Source organism: Myxocyprinus asiaticus, chromosome 34 (assembly GCF_019703515.2).
Source record: "Myxocyprinus asiaticus isolate MX2 ecotype Aquarium Trade chromosome 34, UBuf_Myxa_2, whole genome shotgun sequence".
Lineage (NCBI taxonomy): Eukaryota > Metazoa > Chordata > Actinopteri > Cypriniformes > Catostomidae > Myxocyprinus > Myxocyprinus asiaticus.
Window position 1 is genome coordinate 39,790,452 of NC_059377.1, and position 13,134 is coordinate 39,803,585.

The following is a 13,134-nucleotide window of genomic DNA, read 5'->3' on the forward strand; positions in this document are numbered from 1 at the left end:
AGCGTAAAAAGGCGCCCAGTTATATACTTAAAATACTGTTACTTTGAAAATACAGTTATGCTGTATATTGCAATGACATTCAAAAATTTTAAGTGTGGCTAAAGTGTTCAAAAAACCTTTTTGGGGCCATTGTATATTGCTGTTAAAAATATTCAACTAAAGTTTAAGAAAAGGCTAAATTGCACAGAAATTAATTAGTGGTGTTCCTTTTGTTAATGTTTATTGTTTTAAACAAATCTTTTAAGTATAGAATCGTTCTTGTTCACTTCCATTCTTTGGTTTGAATTATTTATTTATTTATTTATTTTTTATGAATCTTTTAAGTGAACTAATTGTTCTTTGTTTAATTCCAATGTTTAGTTCGTGAACCACTCAGTGTTTTGAACAAATCTTTTAAGTGAACAAATAGCTCTAGTTCACTTCCATTGTTTTGTTCATAACTGACTAAGTTTTTAGATGAATCTTTTAAGTGAACGAAAAGTGTCTTGTTCATTTTCATTGTTTCGGTCATAAACGACTCAGTGTTTTGAACGAATCTTTTAAGTGAACAAGTCATTCTCGTTCACTTTCATTGTTTTGGTTGTGAATAAAAAAAAATTAAAAAAAATGTTTTGGTTGTGAATGACTGTTTTGAATGAATCTTTAAATGAACGAATCGTTTTTGCTCACTTCCATTTTTTCCAGTCGCCCTCACAAAAAAATCTAAACTAGCATCAAACTTGCCGTAAATTTGCCACTGGTTATTTTCACATGCAAATGAGCTTTTGTTTCGCTGCAAATGTTTGCCAGAAGTTTGCAGCTCTTCGCCAATAGGTGAACCTCCGGCAAACCTTTGGCAACATTGGACAATTTGCCGCAAGTTTGCCGTAAAGCTCATTTGCATGTGAAAATTATCAGTGGCGAATCATTTACGTGAACGAATTGTTCTCATTCACTTCCATTATTTTTGTCGTAAACGGCTTAGTGTTTTGAATGAATCTATGAATCGTTCTCATTCTCAGAAATGGTCGCTCAATGCATCAATGAACTAATCTGAACAAATCATTATGGTGAATATATTCTAAAGACTCGAGTCTCTGGGGTTAATCAAATTCCTCACCACTAATGTTTATGAAAAATTATCCAAGTTAAAATGTGCGAGATGATATGATCTAGAGTGTATTAATGAATGATTACTTATCATAACAGCAAAATTATATTTGTTTACATGCTTTTTTCTATCTTCCTTCCACTGCAGAGGTTCTGTGAGTGCAGATCCCTCTGAAAGAGAAGAAAAGCCTTACGCTTATAGCGCTCGAGAGAGCAACTGCTTCCACCCGTGATGTGTGCCAAACCAACAGATAGACTGCTTTAACTTTACAAACACTGCAAGACAGAAAGCGCCAATTTCTGAGGAAGCACTTTGAGGAACTGAAAGAAAGGGAGGAGAACCTTAAAAAAAAAAAACACTTATATACATATAAAAAGTTTGCAAAAAGTCTCTGTCTATTTCACTGTGTCATGATGCAACATTGTTGAGTTTCTTTTAAAAAGTCACCTGCCGATTCGCCTATATGGTGCACCTTAATAGAGTCACTATATAATGACCTTTAGGAAGGAAATTAATCATGGCAATACACAATGTTTGGCTATCATTATGATAAGAATTATTATTGTTGTTGTTGTTATGATGTATTGTAACTGTTCTTTTAAGGAGACAAAAATGTGTGTCTTGAATTATTGCGTTATTTAATGTGTGGAGCATCAAAGGAGGGCAATATTCTGTATGTTAATGTATATTTTCCTGACTATGACAAACCTGTGGAATAAAGTTATGAAAGGGTTTGGTTTGTGTATGTTATGATGTGATTAACGGCTCAATTGCAGCCAGTAGAGGGCAGCACAATCTTTCAAAAGTCAAACGTACAAGAGAAGCTCTTATACAAAAATCAAATTGCATCCATGCATTTATGCACATTTGATTTATGATGAGCTCTTTGTGTATTTACCCTGTTTCAGTCTTATGCACACTTGATTTGTTTTGATGTGCACTAACTAGTGTGCACTTTACATATTCACCCTGTGTCAGATTTATGCATATTGAATTTATGATGTGCACTAACTGAAGTGGACTTTATACATATTCACCCTGTGTCAGAATAATGCAGACTTAATTTATGATGTGCACTAACTAGTGTGCACTTCTACGTGTTTAACCTTGATTTATGATTTACTCAAAATAATGTACACATTACGTATTCACCTTGTATCAAACTTACGCACAATTATTAATCATGTACACTTTACATTTTCACTTTGTTTCAGATTTATGCACACTTAATGTGTAATTTGCACTAATTATGCACACTTGATTGATGATGAGCACAAACTAGTGTGCACTTTACGTATCCACCCTCTATCAGACCTTTGCACACTTGGTTTTTGATGTGCATCAACTAGTGTGCACTTTACCTAGCCTGTTCACCCTGTGTCAGTCTTATGCACACTTGATTTATGATGTGCACTTACTAATATGCCCTTTATGTATTCACACTTTATCAGACTTAAGTTATGTACACTTAATTTATTATTATACTAACTAGTGTGCACTTTACATATTCACCCTTCATCCGACTTATTTCATTTTTGATGTTTACGCTTAATAGTGTGCACTTACTGATTCACCATGTATCAGACTTACTGTATGCTATGCACACTTGATTTATTATGTGCACTAGTAAGTATACATTTTGCATATGCATCGTGTATCATAACCTTTGCGAACTTGATTTATGATATGCACTAACAAGTGTGCACTTTGTACATATTCATTCTGTTTCAGACTTATACATGATTAATGATGTGAACTAACTAGTGTGCACTTTATATTCACCCTGTGTCACACTTTTGCACGCTTGATTTATGATGTGCACCAAATAGTGTACACTTACATATTCACCTTGTTTCAGACTTATGCACACTTGATTTATGATGTGCACTAACTAATGTAGACTTTATGCATTCATACTTTATAAGACTTAAGTTATGTACACTTTACATATTCACACTGCATCCAGTTTATTTCATGTATGATGTCCACGCTTGATTTATTATTTATGTGCACTTAATAGTGTACACTTTACATATTCACACTGCATCCAGTTTATTTCATGTATGATGTTCACGCTTGATTTATTATGTATGTGCACTAAATAGTGTACACTTACATATTCACACTGCATCCAGTTTATTTCATGTATGATGTTCACGCTTGATTTATTACATATGTGCACTAAATAGTGTGCACTTACATATTCACCTTTTGTCAGACTTATGCACACTTGATTTATGATGTGCACTAACTAATGTAGACTTTATGAATTCATACTTTATTAGACTTAAGTTACGTACACTAGATTTATTATGTGCATTATGATGTGCACTTTACATATTCACACTGCATCCAATTTATTTCATGTATGATGTTCACGCTTGATTTATTACGAATGTGCACTAAATAGTGTACACTTACATATTCACCTTGTGTCAAACTTACGCACAATTATTAATCATGTACACTTTACATTTTCACTTTGTTTCAGATTTATGCACATTTAATGTATAATTTGCACTAATTATGCACACTTGATTGATGATGAGCACAAACTAGTGTGCACTTTACGTATCCACCCTCTATCAGACCTTTGCACACTTGGTTTTTGATGTGCATCAACTAGTGTGCACTTTACCTAGCCTGTTCACCCTGTGTCAGACTTATGCACACTTGATTTATGATGTGCACTTACTAATATGCACTTTATGTATTCACACTTTATCAGACTTAAGTTATGTACACTTAGTTTATTATTATACTAACTAGTGTGCACTTTACATATTCACCCTTCATCTGACTTATTTCATTTATGATGTTTTTGCTTAATAGTGTGCACTTACTGATTCACCATGTATCAGACTTACTGTATGCTATGCACACTTGATTTATTATGTGCACTAGTAAGTATACATTTTGCATATGCATCGTGTATCATAACCTTTGCGAACTTGATTTATGATATGCACTAACAAGTGTGCACTTTGTACATATTCATTCTTTTTCAGACTTATACGATTAATGATATGAACTAAATAGTGTGCACTTTATATTCACCGTGTCACACTGTTGCACGCTTGATATATGATGTGCACCAAATAGTGTACACTTACATATTCACCTCATGTCAGACTTATGCACACTTGAATTATGATGTGCACTAACTAGTGTGCACTTTACGTAGTCTGTTCACCCTGTGTCAGACTTATGCACACTTGATTTATGATGTGCACTTACTAATGTAGACTTTATGCATTCATACTTTATAAGACTTAATTTATGTACACTTTACATTTTCACACTGCATCCAGTTTATTTCATGTATGATGTTCACGCTTGATTTATTATGTATGTGCACTAAATAGTGTACACTTTACATATTCACACTGCATCCAGTTTATTTCATGTATGATGTTCACGCTTGATTTATTACGTATCTGCACTAAATAGTGTACACTTACATATTCACCTTGTGTCAGACTTATGCATACTTGATTTATGATGTGCACTAAACTAGTGTGCACTTTACATAGTCTGTTCACCCTGTGTCAGACTTATGCACACTTGATTTATGATGTGCACTAACTAATGTAGACTTTATGCATTCATACTTTATAAGACTTAAGTTATGTACACTAGATTTATTATGTGCATTATGATGTGCACTAAACTAGTGTGCACTTCACATAGTCTGTTCACCCTGTGTCAGACTTATGCACACTTGATTTATGATGTGCACTAAACTAGTGTGCACTTTACATATTCATCCTGCATCAGACTTATTTAATTTATGATGTTCACACTTGATTTATTATGTGTGTGCACTAAATAGTGTATGCTATATAGTGTATGCTATGCACACTTGATTTATGTTGTGTACTAATTAGTATACATTTTGCATATGCATCGTGTATCATAACCTATGCAAACTTGATTTATGATATTCACTATCAAGTGTCCACTTTACATATTCATCCTGTTTCAGACTTATGCACACGTTACAGTATTTATGATGTGCATTAACAAATGTACACTTTGCATATTCATCTTGCATCAAAACCTATAGTATAAACTTTATTTATGATAAATAAAGGTTAGTGTATGTTTTTACTGTATATAAACATCCCAAACCTTGCTGTTGTCCTCCTGTGGATGACTGTACATGCATGGTTATGTAAAAAAATAGAAAAGCATGCTGTCATTAAATTGTGTAATATTTAGCTTGTGGTTTGCTTCAGACTGGTCAAACTCTGACAGTGATCATCCGAAGTTTCACCATAACACACTGACATCAGAATTTTTCATTAAATGAAATTTAATGAAATTATACTAACTAGTGTGCACTTTACATATTCACCCTTCATCTGACTTATTTCATTTATGATGTTTTTGCTTAATAGTGTGCACTTACTGATTCACCATGTATCAGACTTACTGTATGCTATGCACACTTGATTTATTATGTGCACTAGTAAGTATACATTTTGCATATGCATCGTGTATCATAACCTTTGCGAACTTGATTTATGATATGCACTAACAAGTGTGCACTTTGTACATATTCATTCTGTTTCAGACTTATACGATTAATGATATGAACTAAATAGTGTGCACTTTATATTCACCGTGTCAGAATTTTTCACCACCGACACATTCTTGGCCCTTAGTGGAGCAACCTACTGGTCATGTCAATCTCTGTATTTTTAGACGGGTGATCACAGACACAAAGTGAGTTATGATCAAGGTGGACACTGCCAGTTCGGTTTTAATTCATTTGGCATGAAAAGTACAAACAGGATCCCATTCTAAAGGACAGGACTCTAATGAGTGACACGGCACTCAACTGTTTGCATTAGTTTTGAATAAACCTGAGCAACATTTTATTGCTCAAAGGTGGTGCTTGCATAGATCAGAAAACTTCATGAAATTTAAATGTTGCTGTTGGGATTGAAAACATATGCAAATTTAATCTCACAAGATTTGCATTGCACAATTTCCACTGGAAGTTGGGAAGAGAATAATTCTTCTCAGACTTTTGGAGGTCATATAGTGCCATCGCTAAAATTCAAGAAGCCCAAGACAAAGTTTTTATACAATGTAGGGCCTTAGTGTATCCCCTTCATGATGGCCCTGGCCCCTTGACACACAAGCTGGACAATATAAAGCCGCAGGCTCTAGCTGTACTATCAGTTGCTGCAAGGTGTGAAGACAACAGGGAATTCACTGTTTGTCTGTTGTGGTGCTGTTTTGGTTGCTGTTGATAAGTGTTTCTTTCAATAGCTGTGTCTGTGAGTGTCTTTTGTGTGGTGTGAGTAAATGCATCACCTCTTGTGTTTTAGTGCATTTATTTGCATATAAACACTATTTTGTGTGCATGTCTTTGTGTGTTGCTGGATGTTTTGTTTTCAACCTCTTTATTTAAATGTGGTCATGCAACATATCACTATAGTATCGATCACACATTTGGTTTTATACAGAATCTGATCTAATTTTTAATACCTGGATTCCAGCTGCACTTTGAAATATCATTTCCAGACAAAAGCAATATATAAAATCTATACTCATGAGTTTCCTCTGTAGTCTGCAGATCTTCCTTTGGGTTTTAGAATGTTTATGTTTCCAGAATACACTGGGAGAGATTCCGTCTACAGATTCCATTCACATTCTATTGACTGGTTTCCATGGTTACAGTTGTAGATTCCATTCTTTTATTTATAAGCTGATGTCATAGACAGTAGTAAACTGAGCCAAGGATGTGAGAACTTTATAGTGCAGTGCTGATCCAATGGACTGGACAAAATATAGATTATGTAAGGGTGAAAATAGACCATTTAAAACTAAGTTGATTGAAATGCAGCAAACAGTACAAATTGTAAACAACTTGCTACTAATGAAAAGAGAGGTCGCACCAATTAGGTTATTGATCCTTATATATAAATACTAAATTAGTTTTTCTATTATTAATATACATTATCATTCATTATTAATTGAATTATAGAATTTGTTTATTTATTTATTATATATTATAATAATTTAAATCGTATTACATTTAAAAATACAATATTTTAGTATTTCATTTTTTAATTATATATTTATATTCATTTCAATAAATAAACAGTTAAAAAACATTATTATTTAAAATGATTTTATTCAAACATTTATTAAAGGTAATAATTTTTCACATAGAATTTTTTTTATATAAAGTATAAAATTAATAATTTAAAAGAATTTCTGTATCATAGCCTCCTGAGACTCCCGCTTGACTGCTGACGATTTGTAATTAGTAGCACCAAATAAACAAGCAAAAAAGTTGCAAATAGTTTTCCTAAAAATTAATGTCCACATATGTGAACAGTGGGACTAAGTTGTGAAATTTTAAATAATACCAAGCTATTTTTTCATCAAATAGTTTATTATGTTTCCAGGAGTGTTGGTTATTCATGTTTTTCAGACGTTACAGACATTACAGCTGATTTTCTGTAAAGCTGAATAAATAATTATTATTCAAATAATGTCCAGCATCATCCAATCACTGCCAATCATGTTAAAATAAAATGTAGCATTATAAATTCTGAATCTATGTACTGATTATCATTGTCCCATGTCTGCCAAACATGTTGAGTGATCCAAACATCATCTGCAGCTGTTTTTATTTATTTAGCTTGATGTTGCTTCCATTTTTCATCAACACACACATTCTGCTTTGCATGCCAAATACGTTTTACCATGTTTAAAAAATGTATTACAATCAATACTTGGTGACTGAAATGTAAATTTGTTATTAACTCGATCTAGTTGGGAAACAGTTGGGAAAAAGTTACCCCCAGTAATTAAATATAGCCAAATTATCCTCCCCAATAATAAATATTCCCTTTGCTGTCCTGCTGCAGTCCATACTGCTGTCTGATTGTCGTTAATTTGTTGCAAGGATTACATAAGGACTTCAGAAGCAACTTCCTGAAAGAGACTCAGGAAACACATGTACACGTTTACAGTGTATGGTATGACTACCCAAATAATTTTTACAAACATTATCAAAGATTTGCAACCAAAATGCCAACTATTTCAGAAAGCAAATAGGCCCTGACTTAGAGAAACTGTAGTATTATTTAAACCTGTCTGAGGGTGGTTATAGATTGGCATATGTAGGCTGAGTCTCTGTTGTATTTCCTCTCTGTGAAATACTGCCTGGTGTTGGATAGATTTCTCTGAAGCGGCTCGATGGCCAGTGATTACAGCTGTCACTCTGAGAAGTCTCCAACAGGTGTCTGAAATGGAAGCGCCATGTCTGTTTTACCACATGTTGGTGTAGTAGTGTAGCTCAGAGAAAAGAATAAGGCTAAAAATTCCATTAACAGACATATTTTGGTCTTTCTCAACTTTCAAGTTTCGATAAATAAAGAATAAGAGAACGTTAAACTCTACACCAAAACTACACTCTATTTTAATTATTAATTGATGATACTATTGTTTTTAAAACATTAATAATAATAATAATAATAATTATTATTATTATTATTATTTATTTATTATTATTATTTTTATTTATTATTTAGTAAACGGCTTTGAATGCTAAAAATGTTTTTTTATTCAAATAAAAATGTACAAATTAATAACAATTAAATACATTAAATAAATGTAATTAATAAGTGTTAATTAATTTATTATATCATTGTGCGTGTGTGTGTGTGTGTGTGTGTGTGTGTGTGTGTGTGTGTGTGTGTGAGAGAGAGAGAGAGAGAGAGAGAGAGAGAGAGAGAGAGAGAAGAAGAAGACCAGCCACTCTAAGAATGAGCTCCTAAATAATTATCAAAGATTAAACCAAAAATGTGAGACAGAGAGTAAAATTATAACAATTTGGAAGGCAGATTTTTTGCTTAGAAAAAATATATTTAGACAACAAAGAAGATAAAAACCTCTGGATTAGCGTCTGACTACTGGACCATCACTACATGAGCTACCTGCATTTTCCCTCCAAAAAACTAAAGGACTAATTAAAAGGACTACAACTAAAAAAAATCATCCTACAATAGTGATCTCCAAATACTAAACAGACAGTTTTGGCAGTTCTGGTACAGTTCCCAGAGTGATCACCATGACGACTAAAGGCCAATCAGAGTGCAGGTAGGTGATCTACCCAGAGAAGTGCAAAAGTGTGCAGGCAAGGAGACAACACAAAGAGTAAACACTGAAAGACAATCCTGATATTCGTTGACTACATTCAACTGAATGGAAAAAGAATAAAAAGAATTACAGTTTTTACACTGTACTGATTACTGCATGGAAATCAGCCATCTGTGATGAATTTAAGCATGTTTTTAAAGAAGGAATTGGCAGAGATGGGAGATTAACTGTGTGTGAAGATGAAATGCTGGACAGAGACAACCCCATTCTCACTATAACTTACTACACTAAAGGCACCATTCTTCTGCAAGGCAATGAGGCAAGCCTGAACTCAATTGAGGAACTCTTTCCTATTCTGAAAGCCAGAGTAGAAAAGGAGAGAGACAAGACCCCTGCAAACTGCTCCGAATCTGAGGAGGAGAGTCTAGAAAACCCCCCACCCTCACCATCTGAGCGTCAGCTGAGAGACAGTCTGGCCTTGCTGGAACTGGACTTTATTGAGTTCAGAGAACACACTCAAAACAGACTGTCAGACACACAACACAAACATCTGCATTCAGCACCTCAAAGATAAACTCCAGCAGCTGAAGAAAGAGAGCAGCTCCTCCATCACTGAACTCACAGCAGCTCTCAAAGAAAATCACGCTCTCCGTGCACAGACTGCCAAATTAAAGGTGGACACAGAGAGTAAAGAAAAAAACCTCTCCAGAAAGTTTTAAGAGCTAAGAGATCTACAGGAGAATACCAGAGATAGTACACCTCACTGCAGCACTACAATGCCTGCAACCCCAAAAAATGACACATACGCAGACACACAGTCTGCATCTAACACACAGACACCTGTGAAAACACAGGCCTCATCACCCTAGCCTCTTCACTGTAACCCATCTGACCCTGATCCAGATGTTTTCCTCCTGATGGACTCTAATGGGAAGTTCCTGGACCCACAGAAGCTCTTCCGACATCAGAAAGTTACAGTGAAATGATGCAGCACAATAGGCCACGCCCACCAGCTCCTTAGAGACTGCTCTGGAAACTCCTCATGTGTGATTATTGACACTGGGACTAATGACCTTCACTCACTGCGTAACAGTACTGCCAATGCTGTGAAGAAAGTTGCAGAAATCACCAGCAAAAAATTCCCAGAAACCCGTATTGTGATCTCCACACTCCTGCCGAGGCGTGACACACCACCTCATATCATCAACAGCATCAATGCTGAAAACTCACGAGGATTTTCTACGCTCCCCAACGTGCACCTGGCCCACCACAACTACATCGGCCTCCAACACCTCTATGATGGACTTCACCTACACAAAGATGGTGAACCTAAAGGATGCTGCCCTGGGCTGCAATCCAACATCACTGAGCCCCTTTCCAACGACACCAGGACACTACCGGCCCATCCACCCCTACATGCCCAGATATGCCCCTTTGACCCTGGTGAGGAAAGACAACAGCTGGACAAGCACCTTGTGTCATCCAGTCCCCCCAACACACCTACCTGAGGCTCCTTATACACCTGTAAACCCATACTTACCTGCTCCACATCCACCTGCTGGCCATCAACCCCCCACAAGGAAAAGGAAACAAAAAACTGCCACAAACCATGAGAGACCCCCACAGCAGAGGGCTCAGAGCTATGCTAAAGCTGTGGCCTGGCCCCTTGTCACACCTACACTCATGACAACCAGTGAGCTAGGGCACATTAAAGAGATGCTACAAACATAAGAAATTATTCACACACAAACACAATGCAAAATGAAAAAAATCATTAATGTAAATTGTTTGCCATGCATGCATTTACATGTACAGTACAATATATTTGACATGTTTTCTCTCTGTCTTACCAAATATCTTTAATAATATCAATGTGTCATTACTTATAAGTTGTTGGAACATTCAGGGTCTTCATTCTTCGACATTTGGCTTTAAAAGCACAGACCCAGAATTTGTAAAAAATATCAAAGATGTCGACATTATTGTTCTCAATGAAACCTGGTGTCGACAGGATGTGCTTACCCACTGTCCCTCAGGCTACTATGAAATAATTGTGCCCTCAGTTAAATGGATGAGACTCGGGAGGGATTTTGGTGTGGTACAGGGAGGATCTGGCCAAACACATTTCTACTATTACACTTGGAAAATTCCACTGTTGGTTAAAACTAAACAATGAAATTGGCATTTCTACCACTGACACATATCTCTGTGCCATCTACATTCCTCCAGCGGAATCCCCTTACCATGATTAGGAATATCTGAACAATATTCACACAGAGATTAGCCATTTCCAGGCCCAGGGAAACGTGCTGCTGTGTGGAGAATTTAATGCAAGAACTGGAACTGAACCTGATAATATTGGCCCAAAGTGAAACAAACATGTATTTGGCCAGAGCCCCCTGAGCCTCACAAAACATCTCCCAGTACGGAACAATCTCGACCATATTGTAAATAAAAATAGTACAGAATTAGTGCACCTCTGCCAAACCTCAGGTCTATACATACTTAATGGCAGGATCAGAAGGGACTCCTTAGGGAGGTTCACGTGTTATTCAGGTCTTGGAGCTAGTGTAGTTGACTATGCCACCAATGACATGGACCCCTCCTCCTTCAGTGCATTCACTGTCAGACAGCAAACTCCACTCTCAGACCATAACCAAACTAACATATATATTAAAAGACACAACATAGCAAAACAAAGTAGACTGGAGAACAGTAAAATGTATCAAGTCCAGCAGAGATACAGATGGACTCCAGACAGCATGGACAAATTTATCCAGGCCCTCAATTCTGAAGAACTGAAAAATCAAATCACTACATTTATACATACACATTTTGAAATGAACAAGGATGGTGTAAATTTGGCTACAAATGAAATCAACTATGTATTTCAATTTGCAGCCTGTAAAACTGAGTTGAAAAAGAAAGGTGAAAAACTTCCTAAAAAAGTGGTTTGACACAGACTGCAAAACGTAAAAGTTTAAGAGCTGGAGTAAAAAAGCAACAACATCTCACCAAAAGCTTACACGAAATTGAACAATCAATAAATCAAAATCAGTTTTGGGATTTGTGGAATAATTTAAGCACAAGAAAGCAACAAAATGGAGAAATCTGGAAAAAACATTTTGAAAACTTATGTAAAGAAATCCCACCAAAACAACTAAATGAGAATTATAATCAGGTCAAACAAAAACTACAAATATATGAAAACACAATAAAAAAGATTCAAAATCCCCTTGACTTTCCAATTACACATGACGAATTGGTTAAAAACCGTAAAAGCCAAAAATGCAAAAAATCTTGTGGTGCTGACAACATTCTAGGTGACATGCTGAAACACAGCACACCTGATCTGTAGACGGCTGTGCTCAAATTATTCAACCTTGTACTTGTATCTGGAGCCAAGGACTTATTACCCCAATTCACAAGAGTGGAGACAAATTGGACCTTAATAATTTCAGAGGCATTTGTGTGAGCAGTAATCTGGGGAAGTTATTTAGTAGTATTTGAAATAATAGAATTCTAAACTTCCTTAACGAACACAGTGTCCTGAGCAAGAGTCAGATTGGCTTCCTTCCAAATCATAGAACTACGGACCACATTTACACCCTACACACCCTAATCAGTAAACACGTAAACCAGATCAAAAAAGGGAAAATATCTGCATGCTTCGTTGATTTCAGAAAAGCATTTGAAAAGCATCAATCTGGTGTAAAATCTTTGATAGTGTCATACAGCCCATAACACTGTATGGAAGTGAGGTATGGGATACACTCAGAACTACACTAGATGGGACAAACATCCAACAGAAGCCCTTCACACTAACCAGCCTCAGACCAGCACTGCTTTTCAACCAAACATCAGAATAAATCAGATCATCAAACAAACTAAAATCACCAATCTGGAACAGTGGGATCAAG

At 35.7% G+C, this 13,134-nt stretch overlaps 1 protein-coding gene across 4 annotated transcripts in view; it reads left to right on the forward strand.

Annotated features, from left to right (window-relative positions):
- Nucleotides 1-1,822, forward strand: part of LOC127425289 (MAP7 domain-containing protein 1-like) — a 71,897-nt gene extending 70,075 nt beyond the window's left edge. For all 4 annotated transcript variants that reach the window (XM_051671059.1, XM_051671061.1, XM_051671060.1 and 1 more), the window contains one exon: nucleotides 1,238-1,822. In XM_051671059.1, the coding sequence (XP_051527019.1) occupies nucleotides 1,238-1,248 (11 nt within the window). In that variant the 3' untranslated portion in view covers nucleotides 1,249-1,822. The remainder of the gene's footprint in view (nucleotides 1-1,237) is intronic.
- Nucleotides 1,823-13,134: the final 11,312 nt, after the last annotated feature.